Source organism: Delphinapterus leucas, chromosome 4 (assembly GCF_059928025.1).
Source record: "Delphinapterus leucas isolate spDelLeu-1000000601 "Yukka" chromosome 4, BTC_Dleu_Yukka2, whole genome shotgun sequence".
Lineage (NCBI taxonomy): Eukaryota > Metazoa > Chordata > Mammalia > Artiodactyla > Monodontidae > Delphinapterus > Delphinapterus leucas.
In genome coordinates, this window is record NC_143132.1 from 11,402,176 (window position 1) to 11,427,530 (window position 25,355).

General features: G+C 38.4%; 1 protein-coding gene across 1 annotated transcript in view; it reads right to left on the minus strand.

Moving 5' to 3' along the window:
- ITSN1 (intersectin 1) overlaps nucleotides 1–25,355 on the minus strand; it is a 172,675-nt gene that overhangs the window by 95,618 nt on the left and 51,702 nt on the right. Inside the window, exons 14-15 of the mRNA XM_022552996.3 lie at nucleotides 20,121–20,208; nucleotides 19,847–19,986 (exon numbers count right to left, since the gene is read on the minus strand). Coding sequence (XP_022408704.1) covers nucleotides 19,847–19,986; nucleotides 20,121–20,208 — 228 coding nt within the window. The remainder of the gene's footprint in view (nucleotides 1–19,846; nucleotides 19,987–20,120; nucleotides 20,209–25,355) is intronic.

Consider the following 25,355-nt stretch of genomic DNA (forward strand, 5'->3'; position numbering starts at 1 on the left):
ACGACTGAGACGGAAGGGATGTAAAAAGATATTCCATGCAAATGGAAATCAAAAGAAAGCCGGAGTAGCAATACTCATATCAGATAAAATAGACTTTAAAATAAAGAATGTTACAAGAGACAAGGAAGGACACTACATAATGATCAAGGGATCAATCCAAGAAGAAGATATAACAATTATAAATATATATGCACCCAACCTAGGAGCACCACAATACATAAGGCAACTGCTAACAGCTATAAAAGAGGAAATTGAAAGTAACACAATAAGAGTGGGGGACTTCAAAACCCCACTTTCACCAGTAGACAGATCATCCAAACAGAAAATTAATAAGGAAACACAAGCTTTAAATGACACAATAGACCAGATAGATTTCATTGATATTTATAGGACATTCCATCCAAAAACAGCAGATTACACTTTCTTCTCAAGTGCGCACAGAACATTCTCCAGGATAGATAACATCTTGGGTCACAAGCCTCAGTAAATTTAAGAAAATTGAAATCATATCAAGCATCTTTTCTGACCACAACGCTATGAGATTAGAAATGAATTACAGGGAAAAAACGTAAAAAACACAAACACATGGAGGCTTAACAATACGTTACTGGGAGATGTGAGAAGATGGCAGAAGAGTAAGACGTGGAGATCACCTTCCTCCCCACAGATACATCAGAAATACATCTACACGTGGAACTGCTCCTATAGAACACCTACTGAATGCTGGCAGAAGACCTCAGACCTCCCAAAAGGCAATAAACTCCCCACGTACCTGGGTAAGGCAAAAGAAAAAAGAAAAAACAGAGACAAAAGAATAGGGACGGGATCTGCACAGTGGGAGGGAGCCGTGAAGGAGGAAAGGTTTCCACACACTAGAAGCCCCTTTGCAGGTGGAGACAGCGGGTGGCGGAGGGGGGAAGCTTCGGAGCCACGGAGGAGAGCGCAGCAACAGGGGTGCAGAGGGCAAAGCGGAGAGATTCCTGCACAGAGGATTGGGGCTTACCAGCACTCACCAGCCCAAGAGGCTTGTCTGCTCACCCACCGGGACGGGTGGGGGCTGGGAGCTGAGGCTTGGGCTTCGGAGGTCGGATCAGAGGGAGAGGACTGGGGTTGGAAGCGTGAACACAGCCTGAAGGGGGCTAGTGGGCCACAGCTAGCCGGGAGGGAGTCCAGGAAAAAGTCTGGACCTGCCGAAGAGGCAAGAGACTTTTTCATCTCTCTTTGTTTCCTGGTGTGCGAGGAGAGGGGATTTAAGAGCGCTGCTTAAAGGAGCTCCAGAGATGCGCGAACCGCAGCTATCAGCGCGGACCCCAGAGACGGGCCTGGGACGCTAAGGGCGCTGCTGCCGCCACCAAGAAGGCTGTGTGCAAGCACAGGTCACTATCCACACCTCTCCTCCCGGAAGCCTGTGCAATCCGCCACTGCCAGGGTCCCGTGATCCAGGGACAACTTCCCCAGGAGAACGAAGGCACGCCTCAGGCTGGTGCAACGTCACGCCGGCCTCTGCCGCGACAGGCTAGGCCCGCATCCGTATCCTCCCTCCCACCCCGGCCTGAGTGAGCCAGAGCCCCCGAATCAGCGGCTCCTTTAATCCCGTCCTGTCTGAGCGAAGAACAGATGCCCTCCGGCGACCTACACGCAGAGGCGGGGCCAAATCCAAAGCTGAACCCCGGGAGCTGTGCGAACAAAGAGAAAGGGAAATCTCTCCCAGCAGCCTCAGAAGCAGTGGATTAAATCTCCACAGTCAACTTGAGGTACCCTGCATCTGTGGAATACCTGAAGAGACAACGAATCATCCCAAATTGAGGAGATGGACTTTGGGAGCAAGATATATAATTTTTTCCCCTTTTCCTCTTTTTGTGAGTGTGTATGTGTATGCTTCTGTGTGAGATTTTGTCTGTATAGCTTTGCTTTCACCATTTGTCCTAGGGTTCTGTCTGTACGTTTTTTTTCTTTTCTTTTTTTTTTTACTTAAAAATTTTTTTTTCTTAATAATTATTTTTTATTTTAATAACTTTATTTTATTTTATCTTACATTATTTTATTTTATCCCCTCCCTCCCTTCCTTCCTTCCTTCCTCCCTCCCTCCCTCCCTCGCTCCCTCCCTCCCTCGCTCCCTCCCTCTCTCTCTCTCTCTCTCTTTCTTTCTCCCTTTTATTCTGAGCCGTGTGGATGAAAGGCTCTTGGTGCTCCAACCAGGAGTCAGTGCTGTGCCTCTGATGTGGGAGAGCCAACTTCAGTACACTGGTCCACAAGAGACCTCCCAGCTCCACGTAATATTAAATGGCGAAAATCTCCCAGAGATCTCCATCTCAACACCAACACCCAGCTTCACTCAACGACCAGGAAGCTACAGTGCTGGACACCCTATGCCAAACAACTAGCAAGACAGGAACACAGCCCAATCCATTAGCAGAGAGGCTGCCTAAAATCATAATAGGGCCACAGACACTCCAAAACACACCACCAGACATGGACCTGCCCACCAGAAAGACAAGATCCAGCCTCATCCACCAGAACACAGGCACTAGTCCCCTTCACCAGGAAGCCTACACAACTCACTGAACCAACCTTAGCCACTGGGGACAGACACCAAAGACAACGGGAACTACAAACCTGAAGCCTGCGAAAAGGAGACCCCAAACACAGTAAGATTAGCAAAATGAGAAGACAGAAAAACACACAGCAGATGGAGGAGCAAGGTAAAAAACCCACCAGACCTAACAAATGAAGAGGAAATAGGCAGTCTACCTGAAAAAGAATTCAGAATAATGATAGTAAAGATGATCCAAAGTCTTGGAAACAGAATGGAGAAAATGCAAGAAACATTTAACAAGAACCTAGAAGAACTAAAGAGGAAACAAGCAATGATGAACAACACAATAAATGAAATTAAAAATACTCTGGAAGGGGGCTTCCCTGGTAGCGTGGTGGTTGAGAGTCTGCCTGCCGATGCAGGGGACACGGGTTTGTGCCCCGGTCCGGAAAGATCCCACATGCCATGGAGTGGCTGGGCCCGTGAGCCATGGCCGCTGAGCCTGTGCGTCCGGAGCCTGTGCTCCGCAATGGGAGAGGCCACAACAGTGAGAGGCCCATGTACCGCAAAAAAAAAAAACAACAACTCTAGAAGGGATCAATAGCAGAATAAGGCAGAAGAACGGTAAGTGACCTGGAAGATAAAATAGTGGAAATAACTACTGCAGAGCAGAATAAAGAAAAATGAATGAAAAGAACTGAGGACACTATCAGAGACCTCTGGGACAACATTAAACGCACCAATATTCGAATTATAGGGGTCCCAGAAGAAGAATAGAAAAAGAAAGGGACTGAGAAAATAGTTGAAGAGATTATAGTTGAAAACTTCCCTAATATGGGAAAGGAAATAGTTAATCAAGTCCAGAAAGCACAGAGAGTCCCATACAGAATAAATCCAAGGAGAAACACGCCAAGACACATATTAATCAAACTATCAAAAATTAAATACAAAGAAAACGCATTAAAAGCAGCAAGGGAAAAACAACAAATAACATAACAAGGGAATCCCCATAAGGTTAACAGCTGATCTTTCAGCAGAAACTCTGCAAGCCAGAGGGAGTGGCAGGACATATTTAAAGTGATCAAGGAGAAAAACCTACAACCAAGATTACTCTACCCTGCAAGGATCTCACTCAGATTTGATGGAGAAATTAAAACCCTTACAGACAAGCAAAAGCTGAGAGAGTTCAGCACCACCAAACCAGCTTTACAACAAATGCTAAAGGAACTTCTCTAGACAAGAAACACAAGAGAAGGAAAAGACCTATAATAATGAACCCAAAACAATTTAGAAAATGGGAATAGGAACATACATATCGATAATTACCTTAAATGTAAATGGACTAAATGCTCCCACCAAAAGACACAGATTGGCTGAACGGAAACAAAAACAAGATCCGTATATATGCTGCGTACAAGAAACCCACTTCACACCTAGGAACACATACAGACTGAAAGTGAGTGGATGGAAAAAGATATTCCATGCAAATGGAAACCAAAAGAAAGCTGGAGTAGCAATTCTCATATCAGACAAAATAGACTTTAAAATAAAGACTCTTACAAGAGACAAAGAAGGACACTACATAATGATCACGGGATCGAACCAAGAAGAAGATATAACAATTGTAAATATTTATGCACCCAACATAGGAGCACCTCAATGCATAAGGCAAATACTAACAGCCATAAAACGGGAAATCGGCAGTAACACAATCATAGTAGGGGACTTTAACACCGCACTTTCACCAATGGACAGATCATCCAAAATGAAAATAAATAAGGAAACAAAAGCTTTAAATGATACATTAAACCAGATGGACTTAATTAATATTTATAGGACATTCCATCCAAAAACAACAGAATACACATATTTCTCAAGGGCTCATGGAACATTCTCCAGGATAGATCACATCTTGGGTCACAAATCAAGCCTTGGAAAATTTAAGAAAATTGAAATCGTATCAAGTATGTTTTTCGACCACAACACTATGAGAATAGATACCAATTACAGGAAGAGATCTGTAAAAAATACAAACACATGGAGGCTAAACAATACACTACTTAATAACGAAGTGATCACTGAAGAAATCAAAGAGGAAACCAAAAATACCTAGAAACAAATGACAAGGGAGACAAGATGACCCAAAACCTATGGGATGCAGCAAAAGCAGTTCTAAGAGGGAAGTTTATAGCAATACAATCCTACATTAAGAAACAGGAAACATCTCAAATAAACAACCTAACCTTGTACCTAAAGAAATTAGAGAGAAAGAACAAAAGAACCCCAAAGTTAGCAGAAGGAAAGAAACCATAAAGATCAGATCAGAAATAAGTGAAAAAGATATGAAGAAAATGATAGCAAAGATCAATAAAACTAAAAGCTGGCTGTTTAAGAAAATAAACAAAATTGATAAGCCATTAGCCAGACTCATGAAGAAAAAAAGGCAGAAGACTCAAATCAATAGAATTAGAAATGAAAACGAAGAAGTAACACCTGACACTGCACAAATACAAAGGATCATGAGAGATTACTACAAGCAACTCTATGCCAATAAAATGGACAACCTGGAAAAAATGGACAAATTCTTAGAAATGCACAACCTGCCAAGACTGAATCAGGAAGAAATAGAAAATATGAACAGACCAATAACAAGCTCTGAAATTGAAACTGGGATTACAAATCTTCCAACAAACAAAAGCTCAGGATCAGATGGCTTCACAGGCGAATTCTATCAAACATTTAGAGAAGAGATAACACCTATCCTTCTCAAACTTTTCCAAAATATAGCAGAGGGAGGAATACTCCCAAACTCATTCTACAAGGCCACCATTACCCTGATACCAAAACCAGACAAAGATGTCACAAAAAAAGAAAACTACAGGCCAATAACACTGATGAACATAGATGCAAAAATCCTCAACAAAATCCTAGCAAACAGAATCCAACAGCACGTTAAAGGATCATACACCATGATCAAATGGAGTTTATTCCAGGAATGCAAGCATTCTTCAATATATGCAAATCAATCAATGTGATACACCACATTAACAAATTGAAGGAGAGAAACCATAGGATCATCACAATAGATGCAGAGAAAGCTTTCGGCAAAATTCAACACCCATTTATGATAAAAACCCTGCACAAAGTAGGCATAGAGGGAACTTTCCTCAACATAATAAAGGCCATATATGACAAACCCACAGGCAACATCATTCTCAATGGTGAAACACTGAAACCATTTCCACTATCATCAGGAAGAAGACAAGGCTGCCCACTCTCACCACTATTATTCAACATAGTTTTGGAAGTTTTAGCCACAGCAATCAGAGAAGAAAAAGAACGAAAAGGAATCCAAATAGGAAAAGAAGGAGTAAAGTTGTCACTGTTTGCAGATGACATGATACTATACATAGAGAATCCTAAAGATGCTACCAGAAAACTACTAGAGCTAATCAATGAATTTGGTAAAGTAGCAGGATACAAAATTAATGCACAGAAATCTCTGGCATTCCTATACACTAATGACGAAAAATCTGAAACTGAAATTAAGAAAACAGTCCCATTTACCACTGCAACAAAAAGAATAAAATATCTAGGAATAAACCTACCTAAGGAGACAAAAGACCTGTATGCAGAAAAATTATAAGACACTGATGAAAGAAATTAAAGATGATACAAATAGATGGACAGATATACCATGTTCTTGGATTAGAAGAAGCAACATTGTGAAAATGACTCTACTACCCAAAGCAATCTACAGATTCAATGCAATCCCTATCAAACTACCACTGGCAATTTTCACAGAACTAGAACAAAAAATTTGACTATTTTTATGGAAACACAAAAGACCCCGAATAGCCAAAGCAATCTTGAGAACGAAAAATGGAGCTGGAGTCATCAGGCTCCCTGATTTCACACTATACTACAAAGCTACAATAATCAAGACAGTATGGTACTGGCACAAAAAAAGAAATATAGATAAATGGAACAGGATAGAAAGCCCAGAGATAAACCCATGCACATATGGTCACCTTATCTTTGATAAAGGAGGCAAAAATATACAGTAGAGAAAAGACAGCCTCTTCAATAAGTGGTGCTGGGAAAACAGGACAGCTACATGTAAAAGTATGAAATTGGAATACTCCCTGACACCATACACAAAAATAAACTCAAAATGGATTAAAGACCTAAATGTAAGGCCAGCCAGTATCAAACTCTTACAGGAAAACATATGCAGAACACTCTATGACATAAATCACAGCAAGATCCTTTTTGACCCACCTCCTAGAGAAATGGAAATAAAACCAAAAATAAACAAATGGGACCTAATGAAATTTAAAAGCTTTTGCACAGCAAAGGAAACCATAAACAAGACAAAAAGACAACCCTCAGAATGGGAGAAAATATTTGCAAATGAAGCAACTGACAAAGGATTAATCTCCAAAATTTACAAGCAGCTCATGCAGCTCAATAACAAAAAAACAAACAACCCAATCCAAAAATGGGCAGAAGACCTAAACAGACATTTCTCCAAAGAAGATATACAGATTGCCAACAAACACATGAAAGAATGCTCAACATCATTAATCATTAGAGAAATGCAAATCAAAACTACAATGAGTTATTATCTCACACCGGTCAGAACGGCCATCATCAAAAAATCTACAAACAATAAATGCTGGAGAGGGTGTGCAGAAAAGGGAACCCTCTTGCACTGTTGGTGGGAATGTAAATGGATACAGCCACTATGGAGAACAGTATGAAGGTTCCTTAAAATACTACAGATAGAACTACCATACGACCCAGCAATCCCACTACTGGGCATATACCCTGAGAAGACCGTAATTCAAAAAGAGTCATGTACCACAATGTTCATTGCAGCTCTATTTACAATAGCCAGGACATGGAAGCAACCTAAGTGTCCATCAACAGATGAATGGATAAAGAAATTGTGGCACATATATACAATGGAATATTTCTCAGCCATAAAAAGAAAAAAATTGAGTTATTTGTAGTGAGGTGGATGGACCTAGAGTGTGTCATACAGAGTGAAGTCAGTCAGAAAGAGAAAACCAAATACAGTAGGCTAACACATATATATGGAATCTAAGAAAAGAAAACAGGTCATGAAGAACCTAGGGTTAAGATGGGAATAAAGATGCAGACCTACTAGAGAATGGACTTGAGGATATGGGGAGGGGGAAGGGTAAGCTGTGACAAAGTGAGAGAGTGGCATGGACATATGATACACTACCAAATATAAAATATATAGCTAGTGGGAAGCAGCCACATAGCAGAGGGAGATCAGCTCGGTGGTTTGTGACCACCTAGAGGGGTGCGATAGGGAGGGTGGGAGGGAGGGAGACGCAAGAGGGAAGAGATATGGGAACATATGTATATGTATAACTGATTCACTTTGTTATAAAGCAGAAACTAACACACCATTGTAAAGCAATTATACTCCAATAAAGATGTTAAAAAAAAACAATATGTTACTAAATAACCACGAGATCACTGAAGAAATCAAAGAGGAAATCAAAAAATACCTAGAGACAAGTGACAATGAAAACATGATGATCCAAAACCTATGGGATGCAGCAAAAAGAGTTCTAAGAGGGAAGTTTATAGCCATACAATCCTACCTGAAGAAACAAGAAAAATCTCAAATAAACAATCTAACCTTACACCTAAAGGAAATAGAGAAAGAAGAACAAACAAAACCAAAGTTAGCAGAAGGAAAGAAATCATAAAGGTCAGAGCAGAAATAAATGAAATAGAAAGAAAGAAAACAATAGCAAAGATCAATAAAACTAAAAGATGGTTCGTTGAGAAGATAAAATTGATAAACCTTTAGCCAGATTCATCAAGAAAAGGAGGGAGAGGGCTCAAATCAACAAAATTAGAAATGAAAAAGGAGAAGTTACAATGGATATCACAGAAATACAAAGCATCATAAGAGACTACTACAAGCAACTCTATGCCAATAAAATGGACAACCTGGAAAAAATGGACAAATTCTTAGAAAGGTATAACCTTCCAAGACTGAACCAGGAAGAAATAGAGAATATGAACAGACCAATCACAAGTAATGAAACTGTGATTAAAAATCTTCCAACAAACAGAAGTCCAGGACCAGATGGCTTCACAATGAATTCTATCAAACATTTAGAGAAGAGCTAACACCCATCCTTCTCAAACTCCTCCAAAAAATTGCAGAGGATGGAACACTCCCAAACTCTACCGGGCCACCATCACGCTGATACCAAAACCACACAAAGATACTAGAAGAAATGAAAATTACAGACCAATATCAGTGATGAATATAGATGCAAAAATCCTCAACAATATACTAGCAGTCAGAATCCAACAACACATTAAAAGGAACATACCCTATGATCAAGTGGGATTTATCCCAGGTATGCAAGGATTCTTCAACATACACAGATCAATCAATGGGATACACCATATTAACAAATTGAAGAATAAAAACCAAATGATTGGGCTTCCTGGGTGGCGCAGTGGTTGAGAGTCCGCCTGCCGATGCAGGGGACATGGGTTCGTGCCTCAGTCTGGGAAGATCCCACATGCCGTGGAGCAGCTGGGCCCGTGAGCCATGGCCACTGAGCCTGCGCGTCCGGAGCCTGTGCTCCGCAATGGGAGAGGCCACAACAGTGAAAGGCCCACTTACCGCAAAAACAAAAACAAAAACAAAAAAAAACAAAACCATATGATCATCTCAATAGATGCAGAAAAGCTTCTGAGAAAATTCAACACCCATTTATTATAAAAACTCTCCAGAAAGTGGGCATAGAGGGAACCTACCTCAACGTCATAAAGGCCACATAAGACAAACCCACAGCAAACATCATTCTCAATGGTGAAAAACTGAAAGCATTTCCTCTAAAATCAGGAACAAGACAAGGATGTCCACTTTCACCACTATCATTCAACATAGTCTTGGAAGTCCTAGCCCCGGCAATCAGAGAAGAAAAAGAAATAAAAGGAATACAAATTGGAAAAGAAGAAGTAAAACTGTCACTGTTTGCAGATGACATGATATTATACATAGAGAATCCTAAAGATGCCACCAGAAAACTACTAGAGCTAATCAATGAATCTGGTAAAGTTGTAGGATACAAAATTAATGCACAGAAATTCCTTACATTCCTATACACTAACAATGAAAGATCAGAAAGAGAAATTAAGGAAACAATCCCATTCACAATTGCAACAAAAATAATAAAATACCTAGGAATAAACCTACCTAAGGAGGTAAAAGACCTGTACTCAGAAAACTATAAGACACTGATGAAAGAAATCAAAGATGACACAAACAGATGGAGAGATATACCATATTCTTGCATGGGAAGAATCAACACTGTGAGAATGACTACCTCAAAGCAATCTGCAGATTCAATGTGCAATCCCTATCAAGTTACCAGTGGCATTTTTTACAGAACTAGAACAAAAAAATCTTAAAATCTGTATGGAGATACAAAAGATCCCGAATAGCCAAAGCAATCTTGAGGGGAAAAAAACAGAGCTGGAGGAACCAGACTCTCTGACTTCAGACTATACTACAAAGCTACAGTAATCAAGACAATATGGTACTGGCACAAAATCAGAAATATAGATCAATGGAACAGGATAGAAAGCCCAGAGATAAACCCATGCACCTATGGTCAACTAATCTATGACAAAGGAGGCAAGGATATACAATGGAGAAAAGACAGCCTCTTTAGTAAGTGGTGCTGAGAAAACTGGACAGCTACTTATAAAAGAATGAAATCAGAACACTCCCTAACACCATACACAAAAATAAACTCAAAATGGATTAAAGACCTAAGTATATGGCTGGACACTATAAAACTCTTAGAGGAAAAGATAGGAAGAACACTCTTTGACATAAATCACAGCAAGATCTTTTAGACCCACCTCCTACAGTAATGGAAAGTAAAACAAAAATAAAGAAATGGGACCTAATGAAACTTAAATGCTTTTGCACAGTAAAGGAAACTATAAACAAAACGAAAAGACAACCCTCAGCATGGGAGAAAATATTTGCAAACAAATCAATGGACTAAGGATTAATCTACAAAATATATAAAGAGTTCATGCAGCTCAATATTAAAAAAACAAACACCCCAATCAAAAAATGGGCAGAAGGCCTAAATAGACATTTCTCCAAAGAAGACATACAGAGAGGCAAGAGGCACATGAAAAGCTGCTCAACATCACTAATTATTAGAGAAATGCAAATCAAAACTACAATGAGGTATCACCTCACACCAGTTAGAATGGGCATCATCAGAAAATCTACAAACAAATACTGGAGAGGGTGTGGAGAAGAGGGAACCCTCTTGCACTATAGGTGGGAATGTAAATTGATACAGCCACTATGGAGAACAGTATGGAGGTTCCTTAATAACTAAAGATAGAATTACCATATGACCCAGCAATTCCGCTACTGGGCATATACCCCAACAAAACCATAATTCAAAAAGACACATGCACCCCAATGTTCATTGCAGCACTATTTACAATAGCCAGGTCATGGAAGCAACCTAAATGCCCATCAACAGACGAATGGATAAAGAAGATGTGGTACATATATACAATGGAATATTACTCAGCCATAAAAAGGAACGAAATTGGGTCATTTGTAGAGATGTGGATGGACCTAGAGACTGTCACACAGAGTGAAGTAAGTCAGAAACAGAAAAACAAATATTGTATATTAACACATATATGTGGAATCTAGAAAAATAGTATAGATGAACTGGTGTGCAAGGCAGAAATAGAGACACAGATGTACAGAACAAACATATGGACACCAAGGGGGGAAAGTGAAGGGGGTGGTGGTGGGATGAATTGGGAGAGTGGGATTGACATATATACACTAATATGTATAAAATAGATAACTAATAAGAACCTGCTGTATAAAGAAATAATAAAAGTCAAAAAAAAGAAGTATCCACCTGAACAATATGTATGGCTTTCCTTTTCATAAACATGACATTGCATAAAGGTTTGTGAAGAGAGAAAAAAAATGAGCGAGCAATGGGCGGGGGGGGGGGCGCTAAAAAAGACTAGCAGTTAATGAGAATATATTGCTAATTTGGTCATCTAACTTTTCTGAAGGATTACACTGCTTCTGGTTTTTGCCTCAGGCTATCTCTTGGAAAAGAAACACAAAACCAAACATACCTTGATTAATTACTAGAAATTCATGAACTCAACACTATAAATCAAAATAAAACTGTGGAGGACACATCTCCTATTTACAACAGTCTTGGTACTATTAATATTAAATGGAACTCTTAGGAAATTAATTTAGTTACCAGCAACAGAAATTGCAGGTGTTTGTTTTGTCTAGACCTAATACCTACAGAAAGTTAGAAGCAGAAGTGCTTTTATTTATTTTTTTCCCCCACACTCCACCCAGGACACTCAGCTTGAATCTTTCCTGGCTTCCACAAAAAACTTCAATAAACGGCAGAAATCTCAAAGCCTCCAGACCCTCTTGTCCCTGGGAGTCAGCTTGATAAAGGAAGAGTGCAATTGGCAGGTCCTTCTCTAAGCCTCTGTTTACTCATCTGCAAGACTTGGGAGGTAGTACCTGTCCTACCTACAGCAAAGGGAAGGCGCTATGAAGAGCAAACAAATGACTCCATATGGAAGGAAATGCCTTGTAAACTGTCCCGTTTCTATACAAATGTTAGGGGGACAGGGGAAGTTACAGATTTTACAGATAGGCATGCTTTTGCACAAATAAATATCACTTTACTTCTCACCCAGGGATATTGTGTAGCACACAATATCAGAATTTTTAAAAGGACTTTTGAGTCTTTAAATATAGTAACTTATCCCAATTAAGTGGTTGTGAAACAAATGGAAAGTTATTAAAGAAAGCCAATCAACAAACCCAACGAAGAGAGGGGAACTCCTATCTGGGTGGAAAAATCTGAAAAATGACCATTTCAAAAGAGAAATTTTACCCATATCAAGGTAAACTGATATTCCATTATTGCAAAATTAGAAAATGTATTCATTCTTGATGCAAGAAAAATCAGAGGAGTATAAAAAAATATTGATTGGTTATTTAAATTCCGAAAAGGGGTATACTAACATTTAAAAACATGCTTAAATATTACTTCTAAATCTGTAGTCATAATTCAACCAGATAGTAAGTCCAATGCCCCACGGCACAAGGCGGCAGTGAATGTATCATAAGTGTTATAGAAGAGCCAAAGAGGGATGAATTGGGCAGCGTGTATGTGCATGCGTCTGTGAAGGGTGAGGCGATAGGTGAACAAAAAACGGGAGAAGAACTAGAAAACCCTGTGGTTTCTGCAATAGAAATAGCTAACTAAAAATCTTTTCCGATGTCTCCCAAGAGCCTTTGCTAGACACCCATATATTCCCAAAAGGAGAAAACGGACTCCATTTTGTCCTGAAAAATCTGTTTACCCCAAATGTCTCAACTTTATTTACAAAGCAATATCCCATTGTTTTAAATACATGTCATTCTAAAGGATAAAATTGTCAAGGGGGTTGGGTTGGCTAAAGAAGAGAATTAAAAAAAAAAGAAAACATCTTTTTCAAAGACTGAGTTCTGCTTTTGTCCCTTTCCCAAATCACCTTTTGTTAAGTATTTTTGAAAACCCTCAAAAGAAAACCCCACACTATTACTAAAAACTCAACCAACCACCAAGCCTACTGGTATGGAACAGAATCTGATGTACAATGTCTGTTAACTATTTTGAGTCTTGGGAGTGTTCTAATTATTTTTCTACATTGAAGGAATCTGTGTAAAGTTTCCACAATCACAGGTACATTGAATGAGAGTTAGAGCATTTTATTACTTCTGTGCAAAAGAGGTCTTTTCAAAAGGATCATAGAGGTAAAAATAAAATTCAATCTTGAACAAACCATGAACAGCCAAACATTAATCTACTAACATAAGAAAGCAACACTGTAATTTGAATTCACACTGATTTCTCTTGCTGTCTCTGCATGTCCTCTTTCTGGATCTTTTTCTTTCCTTCCTTGTTTCCCTTCGCATGCATTTTTTTCCTGACTTCTCATTCTGTTCTGCAGTTCCTTCTCCAGATCTTTTCTTTTCTCCCCTGGTTGCTAAACATTTTGCCTTTCACTGCCTTCAAAATGAATGAGGCTGCCATGAAAGCAAGTGTCTGAAACCAAGAGCATAAAAGCCTTAGTTAAGCCAAGAACCTTATTTACTATAACTGGCATTCTCATTTCAACAACAATTCTGTTCCTAGGAGCAATTTTTAGGACAGGTATCATTACAAGCAGAGTTTATATTTCTAACAGCCTCTTGTGTTCAATTTACAAAGCCTGGATTTCCCAAATATATTAAGGAATATAATTCTTAATTCTGAATTAGTCCTAAATACATTTTTCTAAGAAATAAAATACTATCCCCTTTTGGAATAGTATACTGACTATACTATCTGATGATGAAAATTTGCATATCAACCTAAATAATGACTAAGTGTTGTCTTTCAAATTTTTGCAGCCACATAGCAAATTCAATGATCTAAAATATGCTTGTTATAAAGACTACAGTACCTTATCCAGCTTGTAGTTCAGAGCTTTCATCACACACACACACACACACACACACACAATTTGTCAAGAGGAAAGATTCACTCATACTCCAATGATGTATAATAACGAATCATTATTAACTTTTATAAAAAAGGATTAGCGCTTCATGGTAAATGCTGTCTTAGACACTGAGGACTCATCTGCACAGGGAAAACTGAAGCACAGAGCTGCAGATGGTTCACCATTCTTAGTTTGAGAAAGATGTGCATTGCCTGAGTAGAGCATGGAGACCTTTAGAAAGAAGTCTAAGTGGATGACGCTGCCCAGGAGAACTGCCAGGCACTACAACACTGCCTCCTGCATCGCCACTGACTGGAAGAAAGAAATGCTCCAATGTAAACGCCCATTCACGTTAGGACTTGGCCAGCACACAGTGACTAGATGGGAACCAACAAGGACTCAACTTTCCAACATGAAACACAATATCTAGCCTCTTTGCCTGGATTCTCTTTATTTGGCTGACAATGGAGCCCTGAAAACTATAAGCTGTACTTTATGTTGCTGCTCTGTTATCATAGTGGTCTTTAAAGTATGGAACATTAAGCTATCAGGGCCAAGGAAAACTGTTACAGTAACTACTAACATTGCCAAAGGCAAGCAGTCAAACGCTGCTGTCTAAAAAGTCCCTACTGGTAATGGTATTTGACACTTGTTAGAGCCACAATTTTACACCTATAGCTAAGCACTGTATATAAGAAAAATAACTATCAGAATGATTCTATGTGCCTAAAAGGCAGACAGATTCTCCAAAAAATGTCAAGAGCTTTAATTTTCCTGTAAAACAAGGTAAAAAGAGAAAAGTCATAGATAAGTGATAATTTTATTTTTTTAATAAATTCATTTATTTTTATTTTTGGCTGCATTGGGTCTTCGTTGCTGCATGCGGGCTTTCTCTAGTTGCGGTGAGCGGGGGCTTCTCTTTGATGCGGTGCGCAGGCTTCTCTTGTTGTGGAGCATGGGCTCTAGGTGCGCAGGCTTCAGTAGTTGTGGCACACAGACTCAATAGCTGTGGCTTGCGGGCTCTAGAGTACAGGTTCAGTAGTTGTGGCACACGGGCTTAGTTGCTCTGCGGTATGTGGGATCTTCCCGGACCAGGGGTCAAACCCATGTCCCCTGCATTGGCAGGCGGACTCTTAACCACTGCACCACCAGGGAAGTCCCAATAATCAGTAATTTTAAATTGATGTTTCTAGGCCATGAATATGAGAAGACTTTTTATTCCTTAGCATGAGAAATATTTGCTGCATATATAACACATTTTAAAAGCAGAAAATTTGATAAACAAATTTGGTCCACTGAATTAAAGCTGCTTCAAGAAGGGTTAATTCATCCTGGCAATAATTACTAACAAAATCAATTATTCCTGGTTAAATCATTGGTTAAATTTTTCATTAGATCATCAAAAATTTACTGTTCACACAAAAGGCGTAAAAATACAAAATCTATCAATTGGGAATTTGAGCACAAAAGCTTCAATATCAGAGTGCTATCATTTCCCCCCTTTTTGCTAGATCTACAAAAGCCAAGTTTATTCCCTCTGTTTCCTTTTTTAAGTAATTCTTCGCTTTGGGTGATAAATTAGAAAGACACTTACGTCTTGGGATCAATTTTGGAAAACATAAATATTGTATCTATAAGGAAGATATCTACCAAAATGCATGGAAAAACAGCCTTCTCTAAAAGGAGAAAAAGAGTCCTCAATTTCCATGAGATCAGATAGAAATGTAAAGGTCCAAGATTCTAGAGACCTTATGTTCCACAGCCCTGAATAACATGTCCCCAGAACTGAAGTATGCTTTATATTTTCAGTGGGTTGCTACCAATATGAAACAAATACCTGTTAATCTAACTGCAAAAGTAATTGTTTTCCTCTTTAATTAATGCCTTGAGTTATTTCCATCATTGGTTATCAGATATTGAATTAGGAGGCATAAGTGTAGTTCTTGTTTGAAGAAAAAAGGAGAGATTCTCAAAAGAATGAATCTCAACTAGACACCTGGTAGATAGAACTAATCCAGACTGCATATTAAAAAAAGAATAAGGGCTTCCCTGGTGGCGCAGTGGTTGGGAGTCCGCCTGCCGATGCAGGGGACACGGGTTTGTGCCCTGGTCCGGGAAGATCCCACATGCCACGGAGCGGCTGGGCCCATGAGCCATGGCCGCTGAGCCTGCGCGTCCGGAGCCTGTGGCCACTGAGCCTGCGCTCTGCAACGGGAGAGGCCACAACAGTGAGAGGCCCGCGTACCGCAAAAAAAAAAAAAAAAAAAAAGGAGAAAGCATACCTGCTCTCTAAACTCTTTCTCATTCAAGAAACTAAATATAATTATACTTCCCAATCCCAGTCTTATGCTTAAGAATCTGGGCTAAAGCAGGGTGCTATTGTTCCCATGACCTTATCCCTAAGGAACTGGACATGACCTTGAGTGTGCATCAAAAGAAGTGAATGGCTTATTGTAAGCAGTTTTGTATCAAAGGAACTATGAGAGTTGGATTTTGCTAAACGGAACCCTCATTTACGGAGCCAGCCATTGAATATAGGTTTAATGTTCCAATCAACTAATTTTAAAACTTTGCACTCCATAAGGTATTTCTCCAGTGTCACCATATTAGTTGATAATGAGTGAATTAAACTTTCTTTCTCTAGATGAACACTCTATACGAATATAAAACAAAACTAAGTCCGAATTTCTTTTCTCTACTCTCCAGGCTGGTTTCCTTTTAGGAGAGGAAGGTTTAGGATGGAGCAAATTCACACCATTAAATTCGATGTGTGGAATGACTGGGCAGTTGAACTGTTTCACTGTCAGCAAGGTAGAAGTAATTTTTGCATCATTAGTGAAGATGCTGTAAAGGCACTGCTGTATCAAGGGAGACATGGAAGAAATCCCAAAGGGTCAGAATGTGGCTCTCTTGGTCCATCACAAGAAACTACAGCTGCTAGTGAATATATGCTCTAAAGTCAGAAAAAAAAAAAAGCTTCATATTCTCCAAGGTGACTACAACAAAGAAAAATTGGCAGGAGATACTCAATGGATACTTAAATCTGCCTCTGAGTTCTCTCAATCAAATTATAAATCTTTTGATTCTTCAATGTAACTGTTACTGCTTTGGTCTCACCAGGTTTGAGAGGAATAATAGAAATAATAACCGTCAGGTAACATAATATAGTCACTAAGTCCTCCAAACGAGTTTTAAATAACAAAACAATATAGCTACATACTGGCTTGTGATTTTTTTTTTTACTCTCCACATTGACTTAAATTTAAAGTAATAATGGAAAACTAAAATAAAAATTACAACAGAAAGGAATGTTCTTATTTTAAAAATAAGTATATTTGGAAAAGGGGCTAGTGGAATAAAGGGCTAAAAAATTAGCCTTTGTATAAGCAACTCTCTGATACTGAAGGCAGCATTAGTCAACTAAACACAGTAACAGTGACAAACACCACATTTTAAGGGTGTGCTCTATAGCAATGACAACAGTAATCCAATAGCCGAAATACAGCCAAAATAATGTGTAAGTCATCTAGGCGTTATCAAAAATCACCCACCAGGGGCACTTCCCGGGTGCTGCAGTGGATAAGACTCTGTGCTTCCCAATGCAGGGGACCTGGGTTCGATCCCTGGTCAGGGAACAAGATCCTACATGCATGCCACAACTAAGAGTTTGCATGTTGCAACTAAGGAGCCCTGGAACCACAACTAAGGAGTCCACCTGCCAGAACTACGACCCAGTGCAACCAAAAAAAGAAAAAAATAATCCACCAGAATACCCCTTCCCCCTTCCTTCCTTCCTCCCTCCCTTTCTCTCTCTCTCTCTCTCTCTCTCTTTCTTTCTTTCTTGCCACACTGCAGCTTGTGGGATCTTAGTTTCCCAACCAGGGATCGAACCTGGGCCCCTGGCAGTGAGAGCGCCGAGTCTTAAGCACTGGACCGCCAGGGAATTCATCAGAGTATTATTTTCTAAAATGTGTGAACCTTGTTTTGGGTCGCACTTCTATAGAAAGGAATCTTAAGATTAAGGCAGAAATCTAGAGTACTGCCTGGGTTCAGAAGATACCTGAATACTTAACAGTTTATAATCCAAGAGACTATTAAAAAGGACTACAAGGGCTTCCCTGGTGGCGCAGTGGTTGAGAGTCTGCCTGCCAATGCAGGGGACACGGGTTCGTGCCCTGGTCCGGGAATATCCCACATGCCGTGGAGCGGCTGGGCCCATAAGCCACGGCCGCTGAGCCTGCGCGTCCAGAGCCTGTGCTCCACAATGGGAGAGGCCACAACAGTGAGAGGCCCGTGTATCACAAAAAATAAAAAAAATAAATAAAAAAAATAAAGGACTACAAGCTTGCACTAGTGCCATATTCCTTTTGCTTGAAATAGTGACAAGTCATAAGAGAGTTAACATGTTTCTACTGTACTTATTCTAGAGAAGGAGAACTGATAGCTGTACTTCCAATACTTACATGTGACACAATCATACGTGTACGAATATAGAAAAAAAATATATAGTACATACACACATGCACACAAATACATATTCTGTGTAAGCATGAAAGCAAAAAAAACCCCCAAACACTAAGTTTACTCAAATATTTCCCCTAAGATCACTTTCCTGGAATTGTATAATTGAGAAAAGCTTATTACTTATTACTCTGAAAAAACAGTACAAATACTTCAAACTCAAATGTCTAGACAATTTGGCCTAGAATCACAATTCAAAAGTCAACTAAAAATCTCAAATATGCTTTCTAATTTGTTTTTCTATTTCTACTAATGAAGAATAGGATTTTAACTTTTTCCTAGTGTCAAAAGCTAAATTGGTCAGAATCAAGTATAAAGGATTTTAGGTTGGAAAAAGAAAATATTTGAGAAAAACAAGTGTAAAATCCAATTTTTTATAAGGCCATAACTGATTAAAAACGCCAACATCTACTTAAATCTACAGTATATGATTGTTATTGATAGGAAATGAGCTGTTTGCACTCCAAGATATTTTACTACAAGATAATAATCATTCTTAAGATGATAAAGTTCTAAAGTTAAATCAAAAGCACCAAATCAGAAAAAGGCTGTGATCTAACGACTTTTACATTCCCCAAGAGCTTTGGCATTTTCCTGAGTTTTACTGTGTAAATATGACAAAACCATACACCACTTCTGCCACAAAGACAAAAGCAATTACTCCATTAAACAATAATATTTTAAAATGTGAGGTGACAAAATAAAGACTTATATTCAAGTACAACCTTGAAGGTAAGAAGTGGAAGAAAAATTCTTAGTTTTAAAAGAGACAACAGTTCCTTTTCAGTAGTCTTCAAAGAACATAAGAAAGATGAAGCTTTTGGAGCCTAGCTTTTGGAAATTCAACTTGATGTAGTTCTCTACAGACAAAAGGATGAAGATGTGTAAAAATGTAATTCAGGTAAAAGACAGATGTCATGTTGGGGCCATTCACTCAGCCCTAATTTAGAGATGCCAAATTCATTTTTATATTTTAAAGGAGAATAATTCAACTTAGATTGTTTAATGTTTATCTGTAAATGTGAAGGCTTTCATGAAGGCTGACAAACCAGCCTAATAAATTTTTCTGCCTGGGATCAAATATCAACTAATCATCTGGCCAGTTAGAGAAATTAAAAAGTAAGACATACATGTAGGCACACACAGAATAGTTACCTTCAGTTGATTATTGAAAATATCAATCTCCTGTAGTTTTGATCTAGTTTCTTTCTCCACTTCATCCAGTTGGTCTCGTAGCTGCTGCCGAGCTAGTTCTTTTGCTTCTAAGGCTCTTTTGAGTGTAAGAAGTGAATCTCCTGTTTTAGAAAAACATCGCAAGATAAGAAAAACAAACTGGCAGTGAGGAAAAATGGTTTTTAACGTTCTCATTTCAATTAAGAAAATTATTGCCAGTAAAAAGGGAAAAAGTCAACTTTTATAAAACACCTACTGTGCAAACTGTTCTGCTGAACTTGTTTTAATTGGTCATTGAGTATCTGTTTTTCTGGAATAAGTCTTCCAAGCATTTGCTGAGACTCCTAGGAGAAAGAGAACACAGCAATGAATGATGGAGAAATCCACCATGTTCCTCATCCCTCAAAGACTCTCCTAATCTCAACCTGAATCCTCTACAGTGAAACTGTCAGGGTGGTTTCACAACTCAGTAGAGAAAATGGAAAGCAATGATCTCTCAATTGCACTGGGATCAAATGCAAATGCAGTGACCCTGCTGTTTGCAAACTGACTCAGTAGTTTAAACAGGAACTGTTCTGTCCTGAACTTTGAGCCTTAATAGGGTTGAACTGGATTACCATACACCTGAAGTTGGAAACAGAAATCAAAAAAGGACTTTTAACAATTAGAATCTTAGCTGCCATATATGTTTGTCCAACACTCAGGATAGAGGCACAATTTTAAACAGCTACACAAAAATCTTGAACCAACTGTTTTTTAACTGACATAGATAAAAGCTAAACCACATTGTACAAGCCTATTTGGAGTTTTCATGGGTGACTTGACAAGCAATTGTATTTGCCTAAGTTCAGCTGAAATTATTCAATATAGTTTCTACACATTTTAGAAAAAGGACAGATTTTCCAGGCTTTATTAAGGAATATTTGACTTTTATTTTTAATTTGATTTGAGAAAAAAATCTCTGTGTATTAACTTTTGGTTTGAAAAAATTAAAATGTCAATTAAAAATTTTCACTAGAGGCTAAGAACCAGTCCCTTTCTGGAACAACCACCTTTAAATATAGACTGGCTTGTGTGTAATAAATCTTTGTGTACTATATGTCTGAACAGTAGATACAGTTCAATGGAGAGGATTTGGTAGCATCTTCTCATATGAATAATCCACACAAACACATATACCCCCCATCCCCCAAAATTTGAACAAAACAATACAAAAGTCGATCATTTTCCCAAAAAAGCATAGCCAACTAAGCTTCTCCTCTTGTTCTCCTTGCTAAATTAAGGCAAGGCCTCTTACCCAATCCCAAAGATTCTTTCCTGAACCAGGACAAACAATGAAGGATCAAGATGAAGCCTGGCTCAGATCACTCAGATTGTTTATTTAAATGTTACTTTTAAATGGACTACCTGAGTTTCAAAAATAGGTCAAACCAATATGAAGGGCTACCTGACTCATTTGCAGAGCAAGAATCTGCTAATTACTGTAAAGAAAGGAAACAGATTTCTTATGGCCTACTATGTACCTGCCTTTCTTCAAACCATGTATTATTTTTAACTTCACTACTTTTTCAGGAACCTTGATTGGTATTTTATTATCAATAACAATATACTAAGCATCAATCTTAAATAATAAAAATATGTTTGGACACAGCGCATTCAGTGAGATAATAAACAAACACATGGCCTTCACTCCTAAATTTTCAACGGAATATTTTATGAAACTTCTCATAAACAGTTAATGAAAGACACAGAAAAACAGTTACCACAGAAAAGAATACACTTTTAAAAGGTGCATGCATTTTAAAGTATTTTCAAACGATTTCTAGCAGTGAACTTCTGATACTGTTTACATTATACGTCATATCCTAATATCTCAAATTGATTAGGACTTCAGTGATAATCAGTAAGGACACAGAAGACATGAACGACATCATGAATCAACTTGATCGACTGACATTTACAGGACACCCTACCCAACTTCAACAGAGTACACATTCTTTACAAGTGCACATGGAATATTCACCAAGACAGATCAAATGCTGGGCCATAACATAAGTCTCAATAAACTTTAAAGGGTTAAAATCATACAGAGTATGTTCACAGATCATATCATAAATAAATCAGAAATCAATAAGACAAATGAAAAAAAATCCAAGCATTTGGAAACTAAACAGCATAATTCTAAATAATTCATCAAAGAAATGACAAAGGAAATTTTAAAAAAGGTTTTGAATTGAGTGGATTTAAAAATACAACATATTCATATGGCTATGACAATGCTTTGAAGGAATTATATAATTTAAAATGTTATACATTATTAGAAATGAAGAAAGATCCAAACTCAATAATTTAAGCTTCCTCCTTACGAGGCTAGAAAAAAGCAAATCAAACCCAAAATAAAGAGATGGAAGGAAATAATAAGAAGCCTAAGTCAACGAAATAGAAAACAGACACACCACAGAGAAAAAAAAAAATCTATAAAACCAAAACCTTTTTTAAAAAAAACCAATCAATAAACCCAATATGCTCCTAGCTAGATTGATGGAGTAAAGGAGGAAGAGGGGAAGGGAGAGGAGGAAGAGGGGAAGGGAGAGGAGGAAGAGAAGGAGAAAGGGGAGGGAGAGAAGGAAGAAGGAGAGGAGGAATTGGAGTGGGAGAGAAAAGATACAAATTCCCAATATCAGGAATGAAAGAAGTAAAATCACTACAGATACTACAGACTTGCAAAGAATAATAAGAAAATATTATAAACAATTTTATACAAATAAATTTTTTAACTGAGATGAAATGTTCAAATTCATTGCAAGATACAAAATTATCAAAACAGACCAGAGAACAAATAGAAAACTGGAATAGCCTTGTGTCAATATCTATTGAATAAATTTTGCAATTAAAAGTTCTACCACAGACAAGACTCCAGACCCAGAAGGCTTCACTAGTGAATGCCACCAAAAATTTAAGGAAGAAACACAGTTAACCCTCAGTATCCATGGGGGATTGGTTCCAGGATCCTCTCAAGAGCAAAATCTGAGATTGCTCAAGTCCCTTATATTAAAATGGCATAGTGCAATCAGCCTCCCGAATCCTTTAATCTGCACATTTGGACCAACTGATCTGATACTGGAACCAGATAACTATTCCAGGAGGTGAGAGAAAGTTTTATAGAAACATACAGGATTTTAAGAGACAAGCTGATGGGGTTAGCTAGGAAGGCAGTGTAGTGTCAAGGTTGAGGTTGGATGTAAAGTCTTGAAGTCACATAGATCTGGATTCGAATTTGGATTCCTGTTTCCCAGCTAGAAACTCAATGCCAGAAACTGATTCTAGAATGTTCCCTTCTCGAACCTTCACTTTCTCATGTATAACATGAGAGTAATGATAGTGCCCTTACCAGATTACTGTGGGACTCTATTAAATATCCACATTAAGGTCTTAGCACTGAGCACACTGGCACATGCCAGGCTTTGGATAAATGGTAGCTACCACTACAGTCAGTCCACCATATCTGGATTCAACCAGCCTAGGATCGAATTTCAATTCAAATATGCCAATATGGAAGAACTACTGTACTATCCGTTTTACATAAAGGACTTGGAGGGCCCACAGATTTTGGTATCCCCAGGCAACTTGGAACCAGTGCCCCCACAGATATCAAGGAAAGACTACCATCATATATTTTTAGAAACTAAAAGAGAAAAGAATACCCTACAGCTTAGTTTCTTATTTATTACCCTGATACCAAAGCTAGACAAGGACATTATGAGAAATCGATAAACTAATATCCTTCAAGAATTTCAATAGAGACCCCTAATAACAGCAAGTTGAATCCAGCAAAATGTTTGTTAAACAATAATACACCATGACCAAGTACAGTTTACCCCAAGAATGGAAGGTTGGTTTAACATTCAAATATCACCATATTAACAAAATAAAGGAGAAAAAAAACACATAAACATCTCAGTAAATGCAGGAATAAAGAATATGACCCAATTCAACACCCATTCATGATCAAAACTGTCAGCAAACAAGGAAAAAAAGGGAAGTCCCTCACCCTAACAGAGGGCATCAATCAGGGCTTCCCTGGTGGCGCAGCGGTTGAGAGTCCGCCTGCCGATGCAGGGGACACGGGTTCGTGCCCTGGTCTGGGAAGATCCCACATGCCGCAGAGCGGCTGGGCCTGTGAGCCATGGCCACTGAGCCTGCGTTTTCGGAGCCTGTACTCCACAACGGGAGAGGCCACAACAATGAGAGGCCCGCGTACCGCAAAAAAAAAAAAGGGCATCAATCAAAAAAAACCCTACAGTTAACATCATACTTCATGGTGAGAGACTGAATGCTTTGCTCCTAAGATCAAGAACAAGACTCTCACCACTTCTATTCAACATAGTACTAGAGGTTGTAATCAACACAGTTAAGACAAAAAAAGAAATAAAAGGTGTACAGTTTGGAAAAAAAAAAGTTATGGTGGCACAGTGGTGAAGACTCCACGCTCCCAATGCAGGGGGCCCGGGTTCAACCCCTGGTCGGGGAACTAGAACCCACATGCATGCCACAACTAAGAGTTCACATGCCACAATTGAGGAGCCCGCCTGCCACAACTAAGACCTTGCCACAACTAAGACCTGGTGCAACCAAATGAATAAATAAATATTAAAAAAAAAAAGAAAAAGAAGAAATAAAGTTATCCTTATTCACAATGTTTATGCATGTAGGAATTCTAAGGAAGCTACAATAAAGCTATTAGAACCAATAAATGAGTTAGGCAATATCACACATATAATGTCAATATATGAAAATGAATTCTGGTTCTATATACTGGCGTCAAACAACTGTAAATTGAAATTAAAATATGTAATACACAATAGCATCAAAAACCTTGAAATAATTAGGGCTAAACTTTACAAAATATGTGCAAGACTTGTACACTGAAAACTACAAAACACTGCTGTAAGAAATCTGTAACAACCCAAATAAAATTAAGAGATATACTATTAAGACTCAGTATTGTTAAGATGTCAATTCTTCCCATACTGATCTATAAATTCAATGGAATTCCAATAAAAACTCTAAGAACTTTTGTAAAAACTGACATGATGATTTTAAAAGCTTCTGTGGAAATGTAAAGGACCTAAAATAGCCAAAATAATTTGAAAAAGAAAAATATTGAAGAATTCACACTACCTGATTTCAAAAATTATTATAAAACTAAAATTATCAACAGAGTGAAATACTGGTGAAAGGACAGACAAAGATCAAAGGAACAGAAGAGAATCTAGAAAAGATTTTTTACAAATGTGGTTAATTGATTATCAACAAGCTACCAAGGCAATTCAATGGGGGAAAAGGACAGTGTTTTTAATAAATGTTGCTAGAACAACTGGGTGTTGCTATGGAAAAAAATGAACCTCACCCCTTACCTTACACTTAAGTAAAAACGAACCTGAAATGGATCACAGACCTAAACATGTAATATAAAAGGGTAAAACTCCTG